Genomic DNA, 25,406 nt, shown 5'->3' on the forward strand with positions numbered 1-25,406 from the left:
TGACCTTGCATCCCCCCCAGTGCTTAGAACAGTGCTTGGCACATAGTAAGCGCTTAACAAATGCCATCATTATCATTTTTTTTTAATACCTCCTCGTCTGGCCGGCTCTGCGCTGATTCCCTCACGGTGCCTCAGTCCGAGGGCTCCGCCTCCCTCTCGGCCCCCTCGGACTCTCCCCACACCGGCTTGGGGGGCAGGGGGCTCGCCTGGCACCGAGTGGGTCCCTAATGGAGAGGGAGAGGCAGCTGGGTCTGCTGCTGGAAGCCAGGAGCGCCGGGACTTTCCGAGATTAAGTCATTCAATCGTACTTGCTGAGCGCTTACTGTGAGCAAAACACCGTACTGAGCACTTGGGAGGGCACTACATAACAATAAACAGACACATTCCAGATATGCCCCAGGCCCACTCCGGGGCTCCACGCGTGTCAATCCCCCACTCGGGGCCTCAGTTTCCTCATCTTCAAATGCAAGGTGACCAGCCCCTAAGCCCGAGTTGGAAGGGGCGGCCCCACCTTCCCGCCCCACCGCTTCACTCAAGGAGAACGGCCACATCCGTCACATACACCACCAGAACATCTTTTTATTAGGTCCATAGAATAAAGCTGCAATGAAAAAAGTCATGTACATGCTTTCGGACATTTGGCCAATAAACAAACTGCGGCTCCGCCAGCCACGGGGGCAACGTGGCCCATCTGCAGCGTCCGGTGGCCGCCTCGCGGCCCAACCGCGGCGACCGTCTTTGCTCGCGTTAAACAGAAGACGCTCTCATCCACTGAACAAGACTTTCAAGTATTCGAGCCCTTTTCCTCAGAGCCCCAAGGACCACCAGTGAAACTCGACGAGCAGATCCGGCCCGACCCTGCCGGGGGTCGCGAGGGGCATCTCCCCCCGGCCCTCGCCAGGGCCCGCTCCAGCCGGCCTAGGAAACTCTCGGCCGAAACCAACTGCGGCCAAAAACGGCGGAGGCGACAGACGGACGGAGGCCGGAGCCTTGTGGCTCTCCCCGTCGAGATCGGTCCCCGTGCCAGCAGACGGGAGGGAGGGAGGGAGGGAAGGAGAGAGGGGGAGGGCGTAGCGGGCAGAGCGCACAAACAATCGATCCCCCGAGGCCTGAAGACGGGTGCTTCCGGGGGCACTGCCATAAACCGGTGCCCGACCGCACCAGGAGCCCACCGGTCCCCGTCAGCTAGAGCCCATGGGCGCCGTCACGCAAACCGACCCACAGTGGGTCGGCTGAGACCTATTTGGCCCCTTGCTGCCGGGACCCCCGGGCAAGTTCCCTAGGAGAAACGATCCCCAGAGCCGTGGCCCGGACCGCCGTCCCCTCCCAGCCCGTTTGACCCCAGCCTTGCCCTGAGCCGAGGCTGGGGGGTGGGCATCCCGGCGGCAGCATGACCGGATGCGGGGCACCCGGAGCTCGGGCTGAGGCCGAGCTGCCGCCTTGATGATCTCGCTGCCGCCGGGGTTGCTTTTGGAAAGGCCGGGGTTTAAAGGGGAATCGGACCTGGGTCATCATTAAATAAAAGGGAGGCCGGGAAAGGGGGCGACAGAATAACCTCTCCCAGGGCCAGGAGTCAGGAGCCGAGGGCCCCCGGGGCCTAAGGGCCGTCCGAGGCCGCCACCAGCTCAAACCATTGTCTGAGGGCATCGCTCAGAGTCTCCGGGAGGGCGTTCACGTCCCGCAGAATCACGTAGAAGGGGAAGGGGAACTCTTCCATGTAGGACCGGATTTCGGGAAGCTCCCTCGGGCCCTTGAAGATGGGAACTTTAATGTCCAGGATGGAATCCTGTCGGCACACAGACAAGAGGAGGAGGAAGGGGTGAGGTGGGCGTCCCAACCCTCGCTCTGCTGGGGAGGGGAGGGCAGAGTGGGGCGTCCCAGAGCAAACCGGAGGACACCCGCCCCCTCTGAGCTACACACACTCTCGGGGGCCTGACTCCGCAATGCCCTGGTGAACGCCAGGCTGCTGGAGAGTTCCAGCTGGCCAGGCCGGGGGGCAGGAGGGCGCAAATCTTGGGGTTCGCCGGCGGGTCACAACCCAGATGGGAGGAGGGGGCACGGGGAGGCTCCCGGGACCCGACCGCTCACCCGAGAGTTGGGGTTGTCCAGCACGACGAAGATGACAAAGACGTTGGCGTTTCGGATGGCCTGCACCGCCGCTGTGACCCGCTCTTTGCCCTCCAGGAACAGGCCTCGCCCGTCGGAGACGATCAGGAGCAGCTGGGCCATTTCTAGGCACCAGGGAGAGGAGCAGACACGAGTCACCACCCACCGCATGCAACCAGCCAGGGCAGGGAACCCTCTACCCTGTGGGTGCAGACCCTCTCCCCTAACCCCCAACTCCTGGCCGGCGGCCGGGCTGGCCTTCGGTTAGGCCGGCAAAGTGGGAAATGTCATCACAGGGGTTGATGGCCGGGCCTGCTCAGTTCTCAGTTAGCTGAGAACTTATTTTCCCTGCTGCAAACTCCACGGAGCAGACACCCGCCTGATGGTCGAGCCTCGGGGTCGGTAGGCACCAGGGGGGCTCTTCTGGGCCTCTTACAGCCCCTCTCCTTCCCTACCCCTTCCCACCCTGTGGGAGCCCAATGGGAAAGGCCTGGACGGGGCTGCCCTGGAGCTGTGGGAGCTCTGGGAAGCGGGGGGGGCTGTCGGGAGACCGAAGATGTCTCGGAAGGGAAGACGACACCCACGGCGCTGCCTTGAGAAGCTCAGCCCAAATGGATTTGGGCCCGGAGGCGGAGGGAGGACCGAGAGCCGGGTGACCCGCGACCCACGTGGCCACATTCACTGGCAATGACCCGTCGTCCTCTCCCTGGCAGCGTGGGCCTTACACGCCGCAGCCCTGGGTTCCGGGGGGACTTTGGCGGCTGGCTAGCTCGGACTCGGGCCATTTCGCGATGCAGCAGGGCGACGGGACTCTTACCTGGGCTGGTGTTCTGAGACAGCTGCTGGGCCGCTAGAAACATGTTTGCCGACGACTCGAGAAACTGTAGGGGAGAGACAAGTCAGAGGGGGGCGGGTGGGTTACTCGGTTGGTTTGGAGCCAAAGGTAGAGGCTGAGGTGGGGGCTCTGGGCCTGCCAGCTGCTTCCCTTGAGGAAGGGGGCATCTTTCCAGAGGACAGGCAGGTACACGGAACAGAGGAGGCCCTGCGTTACGTGGCAGACAAGCCCTATCGTGGCTAAAGGTGCCAAGTAGAAAGATTTTTTTTTTAGAAGCCACCAGGGCTCCCCAACTCTCTTCCAGCCCTCCCGCCCTACCCCGCTCCACCAAAATCTCCCAAGACCGAGGCACCACTCTGGGAAGCCAGAGAATGAAGCCCCTGCCTGGCTCTATGCAACTCCGCTGGGGATTACGGGCCAGTCCGGGCCGTCTCTGAGCCTCAGTTCCCCACCTACGGCGAGGGGACAACGCTCCCTGGCAGTGGGGCTGGCCGGATGAGATGGCGTTGGGGGGAAACTCAGTGCCGGCGTGGAGCCGTGCACGCCCTGTGTGGGAGGGACCCGGTCTGGGCAGGAGACGGGAGCCGTACCTGAGCGATCTTGGTTTTCTTTTGCTGGAACTGGCAGAGCTGGAGTATCCGGGCCCCTGACTGCTCACTGAACTGCTCGTGGAACGGGTGCAGCAGCTGGACCGTTTCCCCAAAGCTTTGGGGCGGGGAGGGAGGAGAGGGAACAAGGGAACAGCTACAGGTGAGCGGGCTCCTTGGCGACCGCGGTGGGCCCTCCGTCCGCTCGGGTTCTGCTCGCCGGAGGGAAAGGCGCCCTTACCTGCACACGGCAATCTGGCCCACTTCCAACAGAGTCAGCGCGCTGCCCAGCACCGCCAAGGACTCGTACGCAAGCTGCCAGAGGGGGTACTCGGGTTACACAGCGACAAAACATCACCCAATTCTCCCAGAATCCTCAAGGGCCGGGGTTGGGGGATGCGGGAGAGCAGTTCCGGCCCCCCGAACTTCTACACAGGCTCGGCGCCGGGGGCTGGACACTTCCACCTAGTCACCATTCGCACCCCAAACAAGGAGCCCTGGAGTCGGTTGGGGAGGGTCCCGCTGACCCCGACGGCTCTTCCCGAACCCTTCCTGCCACAAGGACGCGTTTGCCTGGCCAAAGCTCGGCCTCGGGCTCCGCCCCTCATCCACCGCCCTTCCTCCGAGAGGGGTGACGGGCATTTCCGCCCAGGGCCCCTCCACCTACCGCTCCCTGACCCAGTAGAGGTGTCGTCCTGCCCAAACCACTCTGGGGGCAGGATCTCAGGGTCACCCATCAGCCTGGCCCTGCGTCGCCATCAGTGACGAAAAGCAACGCAGGGACGCCCAAAACCCCATAGAGAACCCCGTCTGAGTGGCAGGGGATGCTCCGCTCCTGCCCCGCCTCAGCCCACGTCCCAAGAGGAACCGCTGCTCTCAGAGCCCGGCCCCATGGAAGGGCAGGGACCATGGGACTCGAGGCTGCCTGACCACCGGCCATCCCAACGGGAGGGAAGCCTGGGGACATCTATGTGACCTCGCTGCGACCTTACCGGCCTCCAGCCAGAGCCAGACAGAAAGCGGATCGGCCCACGCTCAACGCCAACGGGTATGGGTCGAAAAGGAAATGCCACCCTTTCAAATAACTCTGAGTGAGAAGAACGCTTTCCATGCTCCGCAGAACCTCCAAGCCCATGACTCTCAAGGGGGTGGGCCCCACGACCGGCTCCTCGCCAGCCCGTCCACAGGCCTCCGGGCCCCTTACCTGCTTGGTGTGGTTGTCCAGCATACTGGAGGAGTCGTCGATGGCCAGGCAGATCTGATATTGCCGCTTGCTGGGCTTGGTCCTGCGCAGCCAGATTTTGTCCTTGCGGAACTGACTGGCGATGTAGGGAATGACCTTCCGCATGTTCAGCCGCTTTCCGGTTCGATAGTCGCCCCTTGGCCGGGCAGGGAAAACAGAACACGCGTTAACGAGGGAGGGGCCTCCCGCCCGGTCACAAAACGGCGACGGTCTCATCGGCTGATTAGACCAGTGGTGCCCCTGGCCAGGTCAGGGAAAACACAGGCCTGGAGAGGTGAGTTGGAAACAGACTTTGGTGACAATGGGACCATTTCCTCGGAGAAGGGGAAAGCAGAACCAAGGTTCCCAGCTCAGTTCTTTGCCAGCTGTCGGCAGCAAGGCATGGACAGGATGAGGCCGCCCCTTTCCCAGGGGAAACTGGGAAAGGACCCAGGTCAGGAGCCTTGACCCCTCTCTCCCTCTCCACCCAAGCGGGCTGGGGCTCGACTTCTGTTTCTACGAGGACATTCATGTAAGAAAGCGCGAAACGCCGCCGATTCAGAGTCCCCGGGGCAGGAGGTTGGGAGGTCACATCCTATCCCGAGCTTCACGTGAGAGGCAGGCCCCCCGGGCAGCTTCGAGTCCTCTCGGTGGGCCTCGGGGCACGGTGGGAGCGTCGGGTTGGCGCCCGCAGGACTCACTTGAGTTTGGCGGCCTGGGTGGGCTCGAGAATGAGGCGGAGCTGCTCGCAGAGCTGCTGGGCCAGGGGCGCCGTCAGGGCCAGGTACCGCTGCCACAGCTCCACTGCCGCCTTCTCCTGCAACAGCCGAAGCGTGAGCCCAAAAGCAACCAGCCGGATCCTCCCCTCCCCTTCTCCTGAATGCGAGGGCGGTGGGGGGCGAGCTGTATGGGGACAACCCAGCCGGTGTGCTCTTGGAAACTTCATGGCCCCAAAGAGGAGGAGCGGGAGGAAAAGTCTACGGACCTCATCTCCCCGCCCGGCTCCCCAGCCCCACGAACCCCGCTGCCCAGGACCGGCTCCGAAGAGGGTCTCGGGGGACAGAGGCTTACCTCGTCCGGGTTGGCGGGCGGATGGCCCTGCCAAGCTTCCAGCTGTCTTTCCAGCTCCTGGCGAAGCTCTTCTGGGTCTTGGACAATGTGCTGGCAGAGAGAGACAGGCAGAGACACAGAGAGAAAGACACAGACGGAGAAAATGTTCTAATGATTCCACACTCGGCCCCACTAAGAACATCTGTTTTGGACCCAGCTTCCCAGACCCCGTCGGGAGACCATTCACAGGGCGTGACGCACACCCTGAGGCAAAGAGTCGGTGCTCTTCCTAGAGCGCCGCTTTGCCAGGGGGTAATCCAGGACCGGAGAAGAAGTGGGATCGAGGTGGTGGGACGTCCGATTAAGAGCAGCCGGGGAGGGTCCCAGTACCTGGGTGGTGGCATCCAACAGGAACTGATAGGCTGTGTGGATGGTAGAGTCTCTACTTCTCTCCGGCTTCTCGCCCTCCAGCACTTTGGGCTCCCGCTCCGTTCTGGGGTCCGGGCTGTCCTCCGGCTCTGCGGGCTGCATCTCCACCGTGGCCTCTTCGGAACCTGTATTTGTACATGGTGCCCCTGAGCCAGTTGCGCCTACTTCCCCGGCACTCCCGGGAGCCGAACGGAAAGGCCGACGGGTGCCGGTTTAGTGGTCAACAGGAGCCCCCGGGGGGTTGGGGGCAAGGACCAGCGTCCCAGGGTCCCGCGGAGCGGCTCACCTTGGGCTTTGGGGGCCCCCGACGTGACTTCCTCTGACTTCAACTCCTGGATGTCCACGGCCTTGAGCTCCTCCTGCTCGTCTTCCATGTCTATGGCAGCATCTTCTGGGTCTCCTTCCTCCTGCTCCTGGCTGGCGGGGTTGGCAAGCTTCTGCTGCTCTTGGTTTGCGACATCTAAACCGAAAGCCCACGTATCAGAAATCACCCTAGTCCTGATGTTTACGGTCAGTCAGCCGATCGTATTTATTGAGGACGTACTGTGTGCTCAGCCCTGTACTAAGCACTTTGGAAAATACAGTACAACATTCAACAGACACATTCCCTTCCCACAACGGGAATGGGGTGGCGTGATAGTCGGGGGGCAGAGGACCTGCAAGGTTGTGATTGTGGACGTGGGCATGAACTACTGGGCTTGGCTCACTGGAAAGAGCCCGGGCTTTGGAGTCAGAGGTCATGGGTTCAAATCCCAGCTCCGCCAACTGTCAGCTGTGTGACTTTGAGCAAGTCACTTCATTTCTCTGGGCCTCAGTTACCTCATCTGTAAAATGGGGATTAAGACTGTGAGCCCACGTGGGACAACCTGATCACCTTGCAACCTCCTCAGCGCTTAGAACAGTGCTTTGCACACAGTAAGCGCTTAATAAACGCCATCATTATTATTATATGAGCAGCAGCTTCTCTAGTTCACATTTCCTACTTATCCCAGCTCTTCCCACTGGGGGACTGGTGCCCCTGGCAAGTAACTAAAACACTTTGGGACTCAGTTTCCCCAACTGCAGATTGGGATGACAGGATGCCCTTCTCCACTGAACCTGGATCTGTACCCTCTAGGCACCTGACCCCGACCCCACCCTCAGCTCCGCAACACTCACATACATATCCCTGATTTCTGGCAAGAAATCCTGCAACCAACACCCCTCTCACTAGACTGCACATCTCTCTGATGCGCAGAGAAACACAGCCCACCAGCCCACGAATGCCAGGCCTGCGGGGCAGGGTCAGAAGCTCTCTACCCACCGCCACTGGCGCCGCCGTCCCACCGCGGTGCCGTACCGTAAGTCTGGGCGTCGTAGGCTTCGCTGCCTTGCTTGATGTGCTCGAACACGTCCGCTTCCTCCGTGTGGGCTCCGGGCGGCTGGGCCTCGCGCTCCGTGTCGCCGCTGGACTCCACTGTCCTCAGACGCTTGTGCACCCGCTCGTTATGGTCTCCCATGGCGCGTTCGTGGTCTGCCTGCCCAGGCTTCCTCCTGAAGCTCTGGGGATGGATTAGAGGGGGGAGAGGGGGCCAGTTTGAGGGGCGCCCTCTGCGAGTCTCGGAGGGGGTGGGTGTTGGGGACTACCCATCCCGGCTTCCCAACCCTCCCCGTCTCCAGCTCCCCTCCTCTCCCACCCCGGCTCCGACCCAATTGGGCAGATGGGAGTCACCCGGGCTGCCTGCCCCCGTCGAGAAGAGATGGAAAGGTACCTGCGTGTTTTTCCGGCTGCGCTTCCGGGAGGCCAGCCGGGCCAGGAGCTGCGACTGGTGGCCCTCCGACTGTCCGGCGTCCGCCGCTCCGCTCCCGTGCTCCTACAGACCCGGTGGGGAGAGCGGAGGAGGGTCATAGGCATCCGCCATGGATCCCGGCACCCGGCCCACCCAACCTGACCAGGTACGATTTAGGACGGTCCATGCTTCTGCCCGCCCAGGCGCACGTTCTCCTCCCTTTTTATTTCCCAGTCTCGAACCCTCCTCTTCCCCCCACGCCGCCACCCAATGGGAACGATAACTCTGTGAGGAACCAGCGGGGAAAAGATCACCCCATAACACTCCCAACTACACGAGGGGCCCGAACGCCAACCCCGCCCCACCCCACCTCCTTAGCTTGGTCCTTCTCCGACGCAGATCCGGCCAGCTCCACGGCACTCTCGCTCTGCAGGTTCTCCTCGCCCGTCTGTCCGCACGTCTCGTGCTCTTTTCTCTCTGCAGCCTCGGGGGTTGCTTCCTCCATGTCTAGGTCCTCTCCTTCCTCCTCCTCTTCCTGCTCTTCATCCTGCTGCCGGGGCAAACGTAAACACCGCGTTGAGCCCTTTCTTGAGGAAGGAGAGGGCCCAGATCCGGATGCCCTGGGTGGGTGGCCACTGGCTAAGTCGCAGGGCTCCAAGGCAGGGCCTCTCTCCTCCCCGATTAGGAGGCTTGTGGGGTAGGGCCCTGAAGCTCCCTGGGAGAGGAGGCTGCTGCTGCTGCCGGGATCCTAAACCCTGAGGAGAGCAGTGTGGCCCCCTCCGTCCAACCCCCGGGAACGTGGCAGGTGCCCGGCTCATGGGTGAAGTGGCGGGGAATTGCCGGGCGCTGGAAGAGGCCCAGGTAGACAACTACAAGTCTCAGGGCCGGAGCGAGGGGGATGTACTGGGGAGGAGTGAGGATGCGATTAAAGCCAGCAACCTGCTCCCACTTGGTGTTCAGCTGCGAGGCTTTAAAAAAAAAAATGGGGAGGTGCTGGGGGAGATACTGCGGGGTGGAAGGGGGAAATTCCCATGATTTCCTGAGAGAAAGGCAAACCTTGGGCTTCAGCCCCTGGTCGGCGGGGACTCCACCCTCGTCGCCCTCCTCTTCATTAGCTTCAACGTCATCATGGTCCTGGGATGCCTGCGGCTCTTCCCCCTCCTCCTCCTCTTCCTCCCCTGGCTCTTCCGCGTCATTTTTCTCTTGGTCATCGGTCCCTGGCACGGTCTCCTCCTCTCCTTCCTCCATTTGGTCTTCGCTGTTCTTTTCTTCTTCCGCGTCACCTTGTTCCCGATCCCCCTCGCCTGGGGCGGCAGCATCTTCTGGGCCGGTCTCTTCTCCGTGACCGGCCTCGTCCGGATCTTTCGGCTTCTCGTCTATCTCGAAGGGATTCTCTTCTGGGTTGGAGGAGAGGTATTTTAGAAAAGTTAGCGGTAAAGGGGATACGTTTCGGAGAAGAAAAATAAAAAGGCAATCTGAATGCTTTAAAACCCCAACTGGGGCTCTAAATCCAAGGACCAGAAGCACTGCCTAATTCTACTGTCCTCTTTCAAATGCTCGGTACAGCGCTCGGCACGCGGTAGGCATTCGATAAATAAGTATTACTAGTTGACTGGATAGGACAGGATGCGGGGAAGGCCCCAGGTGTCGCCTGAACTTGTTTTTGGGAAATTTTCCCAATTCCCAGCTAGTTCCCTAATGCACTGCCTGAATTGTGTTTCAATGTTTCATCATTCCTGATGCGTCTGCGCACTTATAATCTTAGATTGTGAGTCCCCACAGGGATAGGGACCTATGTACTCTCTCTCAGCACTTCATACAGTGCGCTGCACTCAGAAAAAGTTTATACATACTATTACTACTACCTCAAATTCGTTACGTCTGCCTTAATCCATCAGTGGTATTTACTGAGTGCTCACTGTGTGCAGAGCACTGTACTAAGCACTTGAAAGAGTGCAATAGAAGTGGCAGTCATGAACCCCGCCCTCAAGGATCTTACAATCTAGTGGAGGGAGACACACACTACAAGAAATTACAGGTGGGGGAAGCGACATTAGCTTGTATCCACCCCAGTGCTTAGCAGAGTGCCTACAATATAGTAAGTGCTTAACAAATATAAATAATAATAACTGTAAGCGACGAGGGGGCGGGTAAGTATCAAAGCCCTTAGGGAGTCTGAGCGTGAGTGCTCAGGTAATGTGGGGAACTTGAGTCAATCAATCAATCAATCAATCGTATTTATTGAGCGCTTACTATGTGCAGAGCACTGTACTAAGCGCTTGGGAAGTACAGATTGGCAACACATAGAGACAGTCCCTACCCAACAGTGGGCTCACAGTCTAAAAGGGGGAGACAGAGAACAGAACCAAACATACCAACAAAATAAAATAAATAGGATAGAAATGTACAAGTAAAATAAATAAATAAATAAATAAATAAATAAATAGAGTAATAAATATGTACAACCATATATACATATATACAGGTGCTGTGGGGAAGGGAAGGAGGTAAGATGGGGGGATGGAGAGGGGGACGAGGGGGAGAGGAAGGAAGGGGCTCAGTGTGGGAAGGCCTCCTGGAGGAGGTGAGCTCTCAGCAGGGCCTTGAAGGGAGGAAGAGAGCTAGCTAAGGGAGGAAGAGAGCTAGCTAAGGGAGGAAGAGAGCTAGAGTCATTGATTTCAGTGTGGTTTCACCAGCTCCCCGCCTTTGCAGAGTGGAAGGGCTCGGAGCACTCAAATGCAGGACTATTCTGCGTCACCTCCTGCCGGACCTTTTCACGGAAACAGGATGGACGTAATTCCATCGATACGGGACTCTTGTGGCCCTTGTTAACCCGGATCATCCTATTCCATCGGGCAAGCTGATCCTCTCTGCCCCATCTCCTTCACTTGGCACAGGTTCACATACGCGTTCCAATACTCATGACTCACTCTGCCCAAGAATAGTTCAGTGATAGATGCTGTATTGTCCGCGGCTTGGGCAGGGAGGGGGAGGGCTCACAGAGGCTGGGACGAGCCCTTCAAACTCACGTTGCACTTGGCTAATTCCCGGGGGAGGGAACAAAGCGCCACAGAGCTTGGCTCCGGCTTCGGAGGCTTGGAAGAACCGGGCCCTTCCTTGTTCCCCGAGCCACGGATAAACAGACGGCACGTATTTAGGACTCTGCTATGCTCCCTGAGGGGACCCCACTCCCCAAGAGCGGCCCTCCACACCTCCACTCTCCAACCCACGAGACACTGGCATTCTGCGGGGACCGCAGAGGGCTTGGGCAGATCCGCAGATGCCCTGTCTTCTCAAGTGCCGAAGCCCCCAACCCAGGCTCTGCCCAGCCGTAGCCCGAGTCGCTCGGCTTGACTTTGGGGCTCCAGAAGGGCCGTCTCAGACACTCGGGTGGTCTGGATCTAGCCCTGCCCATTCAGGGCCAAACTAAATTTGCTCTGTCCTACCTCCGTTCCCGACGACGACGAGGGGGATCCGGGAAGCGCCTGCTATGTGCCAAGCCCTGAATTAAGCCCCAGGGGAGGTGCAAGAAAATCACAACAGGTACAATCCCTATCTGACCCAGAAGAAGAAGGGAGAGTGAGCATTTTATTTCCATTTTACGGATGAGGAAATGGAGGCACAGAAGCGGGAGTGTCCTTCCCAAGCTCACGCAGCGGGCCGGGGCAGAGCTGGGACTAGAATCCAGGTCTCGTATGGTGTTTGGCACATAGTAAGGGCCTAACAAATACCACAACTACTGATACTGTTATTATGACTGTAAACTATTACTATGACATGTCTTTACTCCCACTCTCATACAAGTACAACTTGTACTTCCCAAGCGCTTAGTACAGTGCTCTGCACACAGTAAGCGCTCAATAAATACGACTGAATGAACGAATGAATGAATTTAGCAACAATGGGTTGCCAAGTGGGGTGTTCCCCGCCGAGGTGGCTCCTAGTGGATAGAGCACGGGCTGGGGAATCAGAAAGACCTGGATTCTAATCCTGGCTTTGCCATTTGTCTGCTGTGGGGCCTTGGGCATCATCATCATCATCAATCGTATTTATTGAGCGCTTACTGTGTGCAGAGCACTGCACTAAGCCCTTGGGAAGTACAAATTGGCAACATATAGAGACAGTCCCTACCCAACAGTGGGCTCACAGTCTAAAAGGGGCAAGTCACTTCAACTTCTTTGTGCCTCAATTACCTCATCTGTAAAGACTGAGTACACCATGTGGAGCTCCACCCCAGCGTTCAGTACAGTGCCTGGCATACAGTAAGTGCTTAACAGATACTGCAATTGTTATTAAGAAACCTGATTAAGAAAAAGCAGTCTCGCTCTGGAGAAGCAACAGAGAACCACGTGCCTGCTGCTCTACTTCTCTTCCAAGAAGCTTACCCTTGGAACAGAAATGAGAGCAGAGAGCTTCCCTGACAGGGGAAAAGCAGACAGGAGTCCAACCCCAGGGCCTCTAAGAGAGCCCTTAAGCTGTCGGAGTGGAGAGTGAGTCTGAGTAGAGGGCTTTTCTGTTGAAAACAAAACAGTTCCGCTGGTGCTCCCCACGAGAACCGTCTCCTGGAGCCGCTTACCTCCTTCCTCCTCGTCGCCCTCGCCCTCCTCCTTGTCCCCGCGGTCCAGGTTCAGGTCGTCCGGCAGATCCAGGGGCTCTGGCTCAGGCTGTTTCTCTTGTTGACCGTGATACGGGTCCGTCTCGTTCTCGTCGTATTCTCGCTGGGAGGCGGGAAGGCACAAGTCAATGACGCGACGGCCGACAGGCACGCGTTTTAAAGCAGCCGCACCCAGGCCTAGCACGGGGCACTGTTCTGGAGCTCATTAAAGTTCTCTGCCCGAACGATGGGCCATTATTTATGTAATTTATTTATTTACGTTAATGTCCGTCTCCCTCTCTAGACTGTAAGCTTGCTGTGGAAAAGGAATGTGTCTACTTATTGCCGTATTGTAGTTTCCCAAGAGCTTAGTACAGTGCGCCAAACAATAAGCACTCAATAAAATATGATAATGAATTAATTAATTAGTCCTCCTGGGGCTTCAGTCCCGTGTCTGTCCTCACTGAGTTGTACCTGCCCTACTGCTTAGTTCAGTGCGCGGCACATGGGAAGGGCTTAACAAATACCACGGTCGTTATTATTATTATTATCCAATGCAAGGGCCCTCGGGCCCGGCAGCGTGGCTTAGTGGAAAGAGCACAGGCTTGGGAGTCAGAGGTCGTGGGTTCTAAACCCGGCTCCGCTACGTATCAGCTGTGTGACTGGGCAAGTCACTTAGCCTCTCTGGGTCTCAGTTCCCTCATCTGTAAAATGAGGATTAAGACCGTGAGCCCCACGTGGGACACCCTGATTACCTTGTATCTCTTCCAGTGCTTAGAACAGTGCTTGGCACATAGTAAGCGCTTAACAAATACCACCGTTATTATTATTTTCAGGTGGAAGCTGTGAAGGCAGCGGAGAGAGAAAGTCACCCAAAGACTTCATTTCCCAGAAGAGACTGACAACTAAGAAGGGACGGGAGGCAAGTCTGGGTTTCCGGCATTACAAACCCAAGGAAGATTTCCCCGAGCAGGGACCAGCCTGTGGGAACGTTTGTCTGCCGCAACTACTGTGAAGGTCTTTGTGTCTTTGGTGCCTGATTGATGGTTCGGGTGGTCGGGCTGTACAAAGTCCCCGCCCCACTTTCTACACACTCTGCTCTTTCAAGTGCAGCCGGGGAGGGACCTAAATGGATGGAACACAACCTCGGCCATTCAGCTTTCAATTGCACCTTCCTATCTGTTTTAAGAGCGGTCAATTCACGATGCTAATGATATCTGGCTATTCGGGGAGGGTCTTTTCTCCAAGAGATCAAAGCCGACATTATCTAACGAATAGTGCAGTGCCTTGTGAGGTCATGAGGGGACGGGATGGACAGCAAGAACTTGGAAGGGAACCTTGGGGCTCCCGTTTCAGGGCTGCGTTCTCTGGACAAAGGTGCCTCTGAGCACTGAGTTTCACTTACCAGGACCAACGCGTAGAAAAGCACTGAGCATACTGGTTCTGGGCCAGGACACCAGAAACCCCAGGCTACCCACACTCAACGGGCTTCACGGAGATTTTTTTTACACTGCCTCATCAGCCCCCCGCCCCCAAATCCCCGGTTTTATCACCTCGTCCATTTGTTCGTGAATCTTTTCTGCGCCTTGCCCGTCGTCATCTGCTTCTTCGTCTTCTTCTTCCTGCTGGCTCGGCTGGTTTTTAGGCTTGTTCTGACTCCCGGCATCCAAGTTGTCGTCCTTGGCCACGAGTTCTGAATCGCTCTGAATCGTGAAGGTAGGCGGGGGATTAAAAACAGAACAAAACAAAAAAACCCACTGATATTATCCCAAACCATTGGGGTGTAACTTCTGGTACCCGGGAGGCTTCAAGAACACACCCGAGGCAGTGGGCAGGTGGAGCACCTCTGACTTTCACTCACCCGGTGACTGTGAGAGTCATGAGATTTCCCGGGAACTTGGGGTAAGGAAAATTAATGTTTAAGATGATTTCTTCTCGAATGGTGAGGTTCAGGGTGTAAGCGAATGGCCCTGGAATCTGAGTTCTGTGGCCTCAGCTGAGGGGCAGGGGTGGGAAAGGCTCAAGACTGTAAGCTCGTTACGGGCAGGGAATGTGTCTGCTTTTTGTTGTACTGTACTCTCCCAAACGCTCAGTACAGTGCTCTGCACCGAGCAAGCGCTCAATAAATATGAATGAATGAATGAAAGGCAACGGACCTCATCCATTCCTGGGCCTGTCTCTTCGGTTTTGCTCTCATCATCGTCTTCCTCTTCGTCGTCCTCCCCGTCCGCGTCGCCCCACAGCCTCTCGTCCAACTTGTCTGCTTCCGCGCCGTCGAGGTCTCCCATCTGTTTCTCCAGCTCTTCGTTTTCGCCGTCTGATCTCTCTTCTGAAACAGACGAGACCCGCCGTGCCGGCTCCAGACCCGTCCCCGCCACGGTCCCTGCCCAGGACCCTCTTACCCCGCCCGTTGATCTCGGACGACGGCGGCCGACCCTCGGCCTTGGCCGGCGTTCTCAGATTCTCATTCTTGGAGAGGACAGGGACGGTCACCAACCAATGTCAGGATCAATGTCAGGGCCGGGATGCGGCCCCCACCCTTCGCCTGTGCCATCTCACAGTCCCGACTGCACCAGGATGACGTAAAATTCTCATTCCCTTACACCAATAGGTCTGATGATACTGTACCGCCATCCTGCCATTTGAATGTCTTCCTGCCTTGCCTGAATTAGTAATTTATGGCCTTTGAGACAAGGAATGCTATTAGATGAAAATGTCGTTACCAACTTGTCCTTAAGGTGCAGTGGTGGCCTGGCTTGGTGAGTACACAGTTTACCACAAGTAGCCCTGGGCATCCGAAATACAGAATGGTCGAGGTACTCACCTTGCTCTTCAAGTTCCCCGTCGTGCATCTTCCCTTCAAAGTCTTCTGACATCTCGATGGCATTATCTTCTCCTTTAATATCGGGCTTGGCATCTGGGTCGTCTTGTTCTTTCTCTTGTCCCTTCTGAAAACTGTCCTCCACCTAGGTTGGGTCATTATCATGAAAAAAAAGTAATAAATAAAAGGTAATATTTTAACTCTATCATAACCTCCACGGAGAGCTTATTCCCTTTTCTTTTTAGACAGAGAAATGTCGGTCCCGTAGGGCAGCTTTCCTTCCTCCTTAAGACACTGATGGTGTGATTTTCTTTTTCCTCTGAAGACCTCTCTGGAAACTGAAACCACATTTCTCCCCGGGGGGTAAGAGTCCACCTTCAGACTGCCCTTCCAATAACTCTGATGAGAAAGTAAAATGACTCCCGCTTCAGTGGAGTTCTTCTGAATTAACAGGAGCACTTATTTAAGCGCTTAGTAGAGTGCTCTGCACGCAGTAAGTGATCAAAGAAATACAACTGAATAGTTCTTGAAATTGGCAGTTCCAACTTTATGTTCCCAGTACCCCTTTTTGCTGGGAGTCTCCTGACGGTTGGATTGTTGCATCCAACCACCACATTCTTCTTTCCTGTGTCAGCTCTGGAGGGCTATTTTGGCTCACCCCATCTGCCGTCCGGCCTGTGGGCCCCTTCCCCAATGTGTTGGGGGCCCTTCTGCAATGTTGACTTTCCGGGTGAGGGGAGGCGTGAGGCTTAAGGATTCCTAGAGCAGCAGCCCAAGGCTCCCATCTGCTAGCCATTTGACAGTACGCTCCTTGTCGCCAGGGATCACGGCTTCCTCTCACCTCCACTCCCCTCCCTTGAGAGCTTAGTCTGGGGCTCTGCCCACAGCAGGTGCTCCATAAATGCTACCGGATAAGTGACTGATGGAGTGCTTTGAAAAAGAGCTCGGCCGCTAGTTTGGTTCCCAAAGTTGGAAGGGATATGGTGCCCTCTCCCCGCCCCGCTCCTTTCTCCCTTCATACCTGGTCTTCACTTTCAATTTTGTCGCTCACGTCCTTCATGCCTTCGCCTTCCCCAATTCCGCCTCCTTCATATTCGTGGAACTCCGTTCCCCCATCTCCGGCGGAATCCTCCATTAACTCCTTCGGCAGGCAGAAGCCCTTTAAAGAAAACCCAGGTGTCAGGCCAAGACGCCCCACCCCGAGAATCCCTGCCCTGGGTCTGGCGGTGGTTCTGAGTTCTCCTCCTCCCCTGGAATCAATTCTCAGGAATGGGATCACACGGTCTGGACGGCCAGGCTGGGTGATGTCACGCCCGGAATATACACTTACAATCTCCCCGGCTAGATTGCAAGCTCCTAGAGGGCAGAGATCACTTCCAGTAACTCCACTGCACTCTCCCAAGAGCTTAGGACAGTGCTCTGCACACAGAAAGCGCTCAAGAAACTCCACTGGTCCCCCGACTGATCGTTGAGGAGGAGGTCGGGCTAAGGGATGGCACTGGGAGGGGGGGGCTCCAAAGGGTCTTACCTTCTGGGCTAACTCTGTGAAGACCTGAGCCAGGACGGAGAGTAGCTTCCCAGTGCCCCGGTGAGTTGTCAAGGACACCGTGAGGTAAAAAAGGACGAGGTCTGAATAGGTGGAGATCATGGGGGAGAGGCGACCCAGCGAGAAGCAAGCCTGGTTGAAAAACTACAGGAGAACCCGAAAACCCAGGAGGCAAAGATTAGTCATATCCCGTGGGCTGGAAGCTGCTCAGTGGGGCCACCTTCCACCCCCAACCAAGAGGCCAAAGTTCTCATCTGTCAGGCCAGATGTAGGCTCTGCCTCTCATGATGCTCACGGCACATACTCTCCATTTCGCAGATGGGAAAACCGAGGCACAGGAGCTAACCGACTTGCCCGAGGGCGCGCCGCAGCTGAGTGAGTGCAAGAGCTGGGTAAAGTTCCAGGGGGTATAAAAAAGTTTAATATGAAGGGAGGGATGTCTCCGAGCCCCTCCCTGGGACTCACCTTGTCCCTATCTGTTGTGCAGTCTTCTCCGTACGATTTTAGTCTTTCCAGGAGCTCAGAAATGGCTGAGATTATACTCTGCACGTGCAAAGAGCTCACATCTGAGTGGAGGTCATCTTCTAAGAGCTTGGTTAGAAGTCCCATCTGTACCCTCTCATCTGTGCCAGCTGCTTCTTGTGCAAATGGTTTAGCAAAAAAAAAAAAAAAAAAAAAAAAAAGTTAACCACGGGGTCCTCTCGACAGATTCTCGAGCAGTCTCCCGCTGCCAGAGCAGAAGTTCACCCTTTTTTCATTTCCTCCCCTCTCCCAACTCAGCCGGTCCCCAAAACTACTCACTTTTTCCTCCTCAGAAGGAGGAAAGGATGGTTTGAGATCCTCAGCAGCACACCAACAGAAATAGGCTACTCTTTCCCTCCTGCCTTCCCCGAGACTTACCAGTTTCCTCTTGACCTGAGGCGGGCGGCTGGTCACCGCCCGCCTCCTCGCTTCTTCTCTCTGCCAAACTCTGAATGGCAAAAAGGATGGTCCGGATGGCTACTTCCACTTGCTCCGAGAAATCCTCCACAAAACCTTCGCTCAGCTCTTGGTTACCTCGGGGAAACAGGAGACAGAGAATAATCTTTTGAACTGGGGACACCATTTCCAGCTGACAGTCTGCCCTAGGTTACAGCAGCTTGGATGTGGAAGGCTGGCAAAGTGCACGGAAATGGTTGTCGGGCTTTCTGGAGGGAAACGTTGCTCCAGAACAAATCTCAGCCCCAAGTTCTAGTAATGGTTGGTATTTACTCCACAGTCACTAAGGGCCAAGCACAATGCTGAATCCTGGGCTAAATACCATGCCAGTCCCTGACCCAGCAAGGCTCAAAGGGAGAGCAGGCTACTTATCCCTATTTGAAAGAGGAGGAAACTGAGGCACAGAGAAGTTTAACGACTGGCCTACGGTTACAAAGCAGCTCCCACTGGCAGAGCTGGAATTTGAATCCAGGTTTCCTGACTTCCAGGCTCTTTCCACTGAGTTATCTTGCGAGCACCTTTTGGATGCTTTTTTCCTCCTAAGATTCTTTTCTAATACCAAGCACACCGGAACGTGCGTCGGGAACATAGCTGAGTCTGTCAATGCTCAACGCCAACAGGCAGACGGCGTGGCCTGGGAGAAAGCGTCGGGTAGTGATGACACCTGGGGTTCTAATTCAACCGTTGCTCCGGACAAGTCACTCATCTCCCTGGAGCGTCAAAACCACCCGTTTAGCTTGGGACCTGGGTTCCAGTTGCAGGACAGAGTCGTCACCCCGAATGGACTGAGCTTCCCCCACCTCGGGTCTGTTCCCCTTCCCGGACCCCACCCCCACCGCCTGATGGGGCCCGGCCGGGGCGTTTGTGCTCACTGCGTTGGCTGGGGGCGGCTCCGAGCAGGTGCGTTTCCCAGGTGGAGAAGGCGGCGGCGGTCCTGTTGATTTCTCCTCGGAGGTATTCCAGACTCTTGACTAGGGCCATCTGTGGGGCGGCCTGTTCGGCCGCCGGTCCCGGGATGGTGAACAAGGCCTCCAGGCCCTGCAGCTGAGTGGCAACTTTGGACAGGGAACTCAACCCGCTGGCGCAGACTTCAAAATCCCTCCTGCAACCGCACAGAGACGCCTCAGCGATGAGAAGAAGGACAAATAAAAATGGCACGGACCCTCCCTCCCTCGGAAGGCACAAACCCATCTTCCACAGGGATTGAACAGTGGTCCCCTCTCCACAACCCATCTCCCCCTAAGAGGCCTTCCCTGATTACGCCCTCCCTTTCCTCTTCTCCCACCCCCTTCTGCATTGCCCTGATTTGCTCCCTTTATTCACCCCCACCCCTTAAGTACATATCTGAAATTTCTTTGTATTAGTGTCTATCTCCCCCCTCTAGACCGTAAGCTCCTTGTGGGGTGAACAAGGATTCACCCCCGTCCCTAGCCCCACAGCCCTTATGTACATACCTGAAATTTATCTGTATTAGTGTCTATCTCCCCCCTCTAGACTGTAAGCTCGCTGTGGGGTGAACAAAGATTCACCCCCGTCCCCAGCCCCACAGCCCTTATGTACATATCTGAAATTTATTTGTATTAGTGTCTGCCTCCCCCTCTAGACTGTGAGCTCGTTGTGGGCAGGGAATGTGTCTGTTTATTGTTATACTGTACTCTCCTAAGCGCTTAGTACAGTGCTCTGCAGACAGTAATGCTCAATAAATGACAATGAAAGAACCACCAGACTTGAAACCCCGCCCAACTGATGGTACACCAGGCCTTTTCCAGTCCTCTCTTTCTCTCTCACACATTCAAGCACCCCCACCCCCACACACTCACCAAGAATAGAAAAGAGCCTCGCAAGATTGCTGCCTGATCTTGTCCACCTCGGCCTTCACGGCTCTCACGTCCTTCAGCATCTCGGTGGCCTTTCCCATCGACTCTTGCCACAGGGCATCCTGCTTTTGCATCCGGCAACCGTCGGGCAGTCGGTCCGGGGCCACCGGGGTGGGGTAGCTTAGTTCCGGGGACAGCTGGTGGCCCAGATCCGTCCCGCTGACCTCCTCCCGGAGCTCAGCTGGTGGCCGGTCCCCAGTCCCGACGCCGTGGGTGCGGGGAGGAGGCGGCGGCGGCGGCCCCGCGGGGCAGCACCGCAGGAACCAGGAGAGCTGTTCTAGCAGCACGGCACACTGCATGGCCAGGCGCTGCAGCTTTTCCGTCCACTGCTGGACGCCGTCTTGGGGAGGGAAGGCCACCCGGTAGCCTCCTTGGCCCGCTGTCAGCCGCGAGTGGATCTCCCGCACGCAGCTGCAGAGGTTCCTAGCGGCAACGAGAGAATCCAAAATGGGTACGAGCGCCGGCTGAGTGACCCAGAGTTCCTGGGAGAAAGGGACAAACCCCACTTCCACTGCACTTAGATTCTGTTTTCCCCTTACTGATTTGAATGGCCATCTCCCCTGCTAGATTTTAAGATCCTTGAGGGAAAGGGTGGTGTCTATATACTGTATGCTCTCCCAAATGCTTAGTACTCTGCTCTGCAGACAACAAGCACTCAATAAATGCCCCTGACCGACTGACTTCACGTGGGGCCGGATTCCAGCTGGTGGAGTGTCTCCGGCAGAGCACCACTTTGGTTTTTTTTAGGGTATTTGTTAAGCACAAGTGCCAGATTCTAAGCGTCAGGGAAGATACAAAATAATCCGGTTGGCCACAGTCCATGTCCCACATGGGGCTCACAGTCTTAACCCCCATTTTAGAGTTGAGGGAACTGAAGCTCGGAGAAGTGAAGCGACTTCCTCAAGGCCACCCAGCAGCCAAGTGACGGAGCCAGGACCAGAAGCCGGGTCCTTCTGGCCCCCAGGCCTGTGCTCTATCCACTAAGTCAGGCTGCTCTTAATAATAATAATAACAATAATAATGGTATTTGTTAAGTGCTTACTATGTGCAAAGCACGGTACTAAGCACTGGGGGGGGGATACAAGGTAATCAGGTTGTCCCACGTGAGGCTTGCAGTGACTTGCCCAAGGTCACATAGCAAGCCCAGGCTCTTTCCACTGAGCCCCATTGCTTCCCGTAGATGCAAGATCAATCAGGTTGGACACGGTCCCTGGCCCACGTGGGACTCAGTCTTTATCCCCATTTTAGACGAGGATATCGAGGCTCAGAGAAGTTGAGTGACTTGCTCAAGGACACACTGCAGACAAAGGGAAACGCACCAAATGCTTCAAATCTGTTTGACAGACAGAAGGTGCACTGACAGCGAGGTGGGAATGGCGACGATGGGAGGAGGAGGGACCTGCATTCTAATCTAGGCTCTGCTACTTGCCGGTTGTGACCCTGGGTGAGTCACCTAACTCCTCTGTGCCTCAGTTTCCTCATCTGTTACGATGGAAAGTCTGTTCTCCCTCCCCTTTAATAATAATAATAATAATAATAATAATAATAATAATAATGGTACTCATTAAGCACTTACTATGTGCAAAGCACTGTTCTAAGCGCTGGGGAGGTTACAAGGCGATCAGGTTGTCCCACTTGGGGCTCACAGTCTTAATCCCCATTTTACAGATGAGGGAACTGAGGCACAGAGAAGTTAAGTGGATTGCCCAAAGTCACACGGCTGATAAGTGGCAGAGCTGGGATTAGAACCCATGACCTCTGTCTCCCAAGCCCGGGCTCTTTCCACTGAGCCACGCTCTGCTCCCGACGCCCACAACAGGCTCTCCCTTTCCGTTACGGGCTGGGCAGGGCTGGGAATCACATTCTGGTACCGCTTACCTGAAGGCAGGCAGAGACAAATTGGAAATTCCTCACCTCACTTTTTGGTCTGATTGACTATGACGTCTTTAGGGCCACCTTGCTGAGAGATGGCTGGCAGTCCCACCAAGCCTGGCAGCCCCACCAGCCGCCCCTCTCCCCCCTTTTCTGGACACCAGATACCTGAGGATGATCCACTGCTCTGCCAGGAGGGTTAGGGCCCGTCGCTGCCGGATCAGTAGCTTCACGAGGTGGCCGGTGAACCCCTTGCATCTCTCGACGCTGCCCACGCCAACTTCCTGTGGCACCGGGGGGGGGGGGTGGGTGGGGGGGGGTGGGAGGAAGAGGAGCGTTCAGAAGCCGATGATCAGGGTGGGCCCAGTGGGGGGGGACCTCCCTGCTTCCACGCCACAGACCAACCGGATTGACTCCAAGTGAGCCAGCCAGACCCCCGCCGGGAGCGGCTGCCCTCCAAACAGCACCAGGCAACGGCGAATCCAGAACGCGCCACCCTTCCCGCCCACCCTCCAGCCACCCTTCACCTTGGCCGGGGCCGACAGAGCCGCTTGAAGTCTAGAGTGGCGGGCGAGGCAGCGGTAGAAATACTTCTGGCAGCCATCCCAGGCCGAAGCGATCTCCGCGAACAGCCTGATGGAGAGGTTGGTCGGGGTTGACTCTCTCCGAGAGTCTCTGGGCTCCTCGGGCAGCTTCCCGGACCCACGTGCCTGCACCCAGGGCCTGACCGCTTCGACGGCACCCTCGTCCCCTGGGAACCCCCGCGAGGAGCGGTCGCAGCGGGGTAATGGACTCCCACCGGCCTCCTCCAACGTGCCGGGCCGTGCCCACCCCGCCAGATGCCTCCCGAGGACAAACCTGGCATCCGACGCTTGGCCGCAGTTGGCAACTGTCAAGGCGCTGCGCAGATCCAGCGGGTGGAGGCGAAGCATGTCTCGGGAATCGTTGGCACGAGCCCAGGCAAGACCCTTGCGATACGACAAGCCTAGGAAGGAGACGAGCAGCCGTGCCTTCGCGGAGTAGGAGGCGGGAAGGGGGCCCTGCAGCTTTGAGTTCAGTCTGGATCATTTCTCCCGCTGCCTCTGCCCTGTCACCCCATCAGCCACCTCAGCACGTGCTGATTTATTCACCTTGCTTTTTTTACTGAGATCTAGTCTCTTAACTACAGGGTGACAACTGGGCTCCGCTCTGTCAGCTGCCTGACCAAAGCTTCCTCGAGGGCAGAGACTGCTTGCTAGATTGTAGGCACCTCTATTGTGCTCCTCCAAATTCTCGGTCTCTGCTATGCGCGCAGTAAGTGCTCAGTGAATACCACGGATTGATTAATTACAGCTGACCCCTTTCGGATATTCCCCCGATATTAATTACGGTATTTGTTAAGCACTTACTGTGTGCCGAGCACTGCTCTAAGCACTGGGGTGGACACAAGATAATCAGGTTGCCCCGCATGGGGCTCACAGTCTTAATCCCCATTTTACAGATGAGGTAACTGAGGCACAGAAGTTAAGCGGCTTCCCCAAGGTCACACAGCAGATAGGTGGCCACGTCAGGAGTAGAACCCGTGTCCTCTGATTCCCAAGCCCAGGCTCTTTCGACTACGCCATGCTGCTTCTCAGAAAACACATTCTGCACACAACGGGCATTCAATAAATGCTGCAGATATTGATGGGATGAATCCAGAGGCAAGATGACTTTACTCCAGGCTGGATGCCAAGGAACAGCCTCGTGGAAATCACTCCCAAGTGATATTTTCAACCCCAAAAGACAACGGAGTTTAGAGGCTCTCACCAGTTTGCGTGAGGTACTTGAACAGCTCGGACAAAGCCCGTTGCTTCTGCATCAGAATGTGCTTGACCTCCGACCTCTGTTTGTCTTTATCCACGCTCGGCTCCACCTTCAAATTCTGCAGCTCATGCACCGAGGAGATGACGGCACCTGCAGGACAGACCGACGGCAGGAAAAACAAGAGGTGATAATAATAAGGTTGGTATTTGTTCAGCGCTTACTATGTGCCAAGGAGGGGTGGGTCCTTAGGTGGACAGTAAGTCAGGCCGACCTCAAGGTTTGTTTGTTTGTAGGCCTCAATTACCTGCACGGTTTGCCAGCGTGGATTCACACCTCTCTGGGGAGCAAGGGGGTAGGAGGTGGATAATAGTAATCAATCGTATTTATAGAGCGCTTACTGTGTGCAGAGCACTGTACTAAGCGCTTGGGAAGTACAAGTTGGCAACATATAGAGACAGTCCCTACCCAACAGTGGGCTCACAGTGGAAATGGTAATGGTATTTGTTAAGCACTTACTATGTGCCAAGCACTGTTCTGAGCACTGGGATAGATACAAGGTAACCAGGCTGCCCCATGTGGGGCTGAGTGTTCACCCCCATTTTACAGATGAGGTGACTGAGGCACAGAGATGTTAAATGACTTGCCCAAGGTCACACAGCTGACACGTGGTGGAGCCGGGATTAGAACCCATGACCTCTGACTCCTCTTTCCACTACGCCACGTTCCCCTCTACCATCTGGGTCAGCAGCACTGACGGTATTCTCCGGGAGATATCAGTATGCAAAGTGATGCACAGGCCGCTAAATCAGACGCCTTCACGGAGGCATTTGGATAATCATTATTAATGATTGTGGTATTTATTAAGCACGCGCTGTGCGTCAAGTACTGTTCCGAGCTTATCAGTATGGACACAGGGGGGCTCACGGTCTAGGACGGTGCTCTGTACACAGTAAGTGCTGAGTAAATACAATTGACGGATAACCTCCAGGTGAAAGAGCAGGGCTATCCTTTCCCCGGCTGGCCCGACCCGCACCTGTGAACTGGTCGAGGTCCTCCACCAGGCCGGGCAGCGGGTTCCGCTTCAGGAGCTTCAGGCAGATCTTCCTGGCCCGCTTCGTGAGCTTGGGCAAACGGGCTTGGAGTTCCCCATCCGAGGGGACAGCACTGTCCGGATCCGCTTCCACGGGCGCCGCCTGCCAAGACATCGCGGGGTGAGCCCCGGGCCCAACCGGGCTGCCGGCAGGTCACGTGCACAGGGGCCAAGTTGCAATGTGCTGGTGCTCCGTCAACCCCCCGTCCTCTTTCAGCTCTCTCGGGTGCAAATGCTAAAAGCTCAGTGTGCGTGTGTGTGTGTTTGCAAGAAGGATCAAGGCTGTCTGTCTGTTCCTTTGCACACCCATCAATTACAGAGACGCTAAACAGAACCCAAGACGACCAGGCGTGTCCTAGGGGCAGGTCAGGCATACTTTCAGGACACGGGACCGTGGGCAAGGGCATCGAAAAGATACGACCCAATTCTCTCTCCCCTCTATTTCCAACACTCTTCTCTCTCTCGTGTCTTCCACACTCCCCCTAATACTTCGCTGGCACTGCTGCCGTCACACCCACCAACCCCTCGTGCCTTTCCCAACACACCCAACACCTCTCTCCGCCTGTCACTGACAATCTTTCCCTCCCACATAACTCCTGCTGAAAATGGATCTCGGCTGGGAAGAGTGGGAAGGGCGGGAAGGGCCTGGGATAAAGGCAGAGGAGAAGTGTCTAGGCCCCAAGGCTGAGGCTGAAACATGTGGGTGGACTGTGGGCTACTTTGGGGAGAGGCCACCGAGAGAGTGTTGACCCGGGCAAGGGCCGGGCAACATCCAGGCCCAGGCCCAGGCTCCACATCACTGGACCAGCAGTTTATTTATTTATTCATATTAATGTCCTCCTCCT

The 25,406-nt window shown here is 56.3% G+C and overlaps 1 protein-coding gene across 1 annotated transcript in view; it reads right to left on the reverse strand.

The window, feature by feature from the left end:
• Positions 1–559: 559 nt before the first annotated feature.
• The window catches only part of MDN1 (midasin AAA ATPase 1), a 106,720-nt gene continuing 81,873 nt past the window's right edge, over positions 560–25,406 (reverse strand). The window contains exons 74-102 of the mRNA XM_038761112.1: positions 24,505–24,664; positions 23,475–23,621; positions 22,545–22,671; positions 22,214–22,319; positions 21,855–21,970; positions 19,758–20,237; positions 18,810–19,039; positions 17,860–18,015; positions 17,425–17,594; positions 16,942–17,103; positions 16,435–16,572; positions 15,417–15,558; positions 14,749–14,921; positions 14,146–14,295; positions 12,575–12,716; positions 9,055–9,395; positions 8,369–8,545; positions 7,981–8,082; positions 7,569–7,770; positions 6,516–6,689; positions 6,191–6,354; positions 5,822–5,911; positions 5,452–5,567; positions 4,733–4,907; positions 3,770–3,843; positions 3,532–3,646; positions 2,924–2,987; positions 2,089–2,231; positions 560–1,786 (exon numbers count right to left, since the gene is read on the reverse strand). Coding sequence (XP_038617040.1) covers positions 1,598–1,786; positions 2,089–2,231; positions 2,924–2,987; positions 3,532–3,646; positions 3,770–3,843; positions 4,733–4,907; positions 5,452–5,567; positions 5,822–5,911; positions 6,191–6,354; positions 6,516–6,689; positions 7,569–7,770; positions 7,981–8,082; positions 8,369–8,545; positions 9,055–9,395; positions 12,575–12,716; positions 14,146–14,295; positions 14,749–14,921; positions 15,417–15,558; positions 16,435–16,572; positions 16,942–17,103; positions 17,425–17,594; positions 17,860–18,015; positions 18,810–19,039; positions 19,758–20,237; positions 21,855–21,970; positions 22,214–22,319; positions 22,545–22,671; positions 23,475–23,621; positions 24,505–24,664 — 4,725 coding nt within the window. The 3' untranslated portion in view covers positions 560–1,597. The remainder of the gene's footprint in view (positions 1,787–2,088; positions 2,232–2,923; positions 2,988–3,531; positions 3,647–3,769; positions 3,844–4,732; positions 4,908–5,451; positions 5,568–5,821; positions 5,912–6,190; positions 6,355–6,515; positions 6,690–7,568; positions 7,771–7,980; positions 8,083–8,368; positions 8,546–9,054; positions 9,396–12,574; positions 12,717–14,145; positions 14,296–14,748; positions 14,922–15,416; positions 15,559–16,434; positions 16,573–16,941; positions 17,104–17,424; positions 17,595–17,859; positions 18,016–18,809; positions 19,040–19,757; positions 20,238–21,854; positions 21,971–22,213; positions 22,320–22,544; positions 22,672–23,474; positions 23,622–24,504; positions 24,665–25,406) is intronic.

Source organism: Tachyglossus aculeatus, chromosome 19 (genome assembly GCF_015852505.1).
Source record: "Tachyglossus aculeatus isolate mTacAcu1 chromosome 19, mTacAcu1.pri, whole genome shotgun sequence".
In the NCBI taxonomy this organism is placed as follows: Eukaryota; Metazoa; Chordata; class Mammalia; order Monotremata; family Tachyglossidae; genus Tachyglossus; species Tachyglossus aculeatus.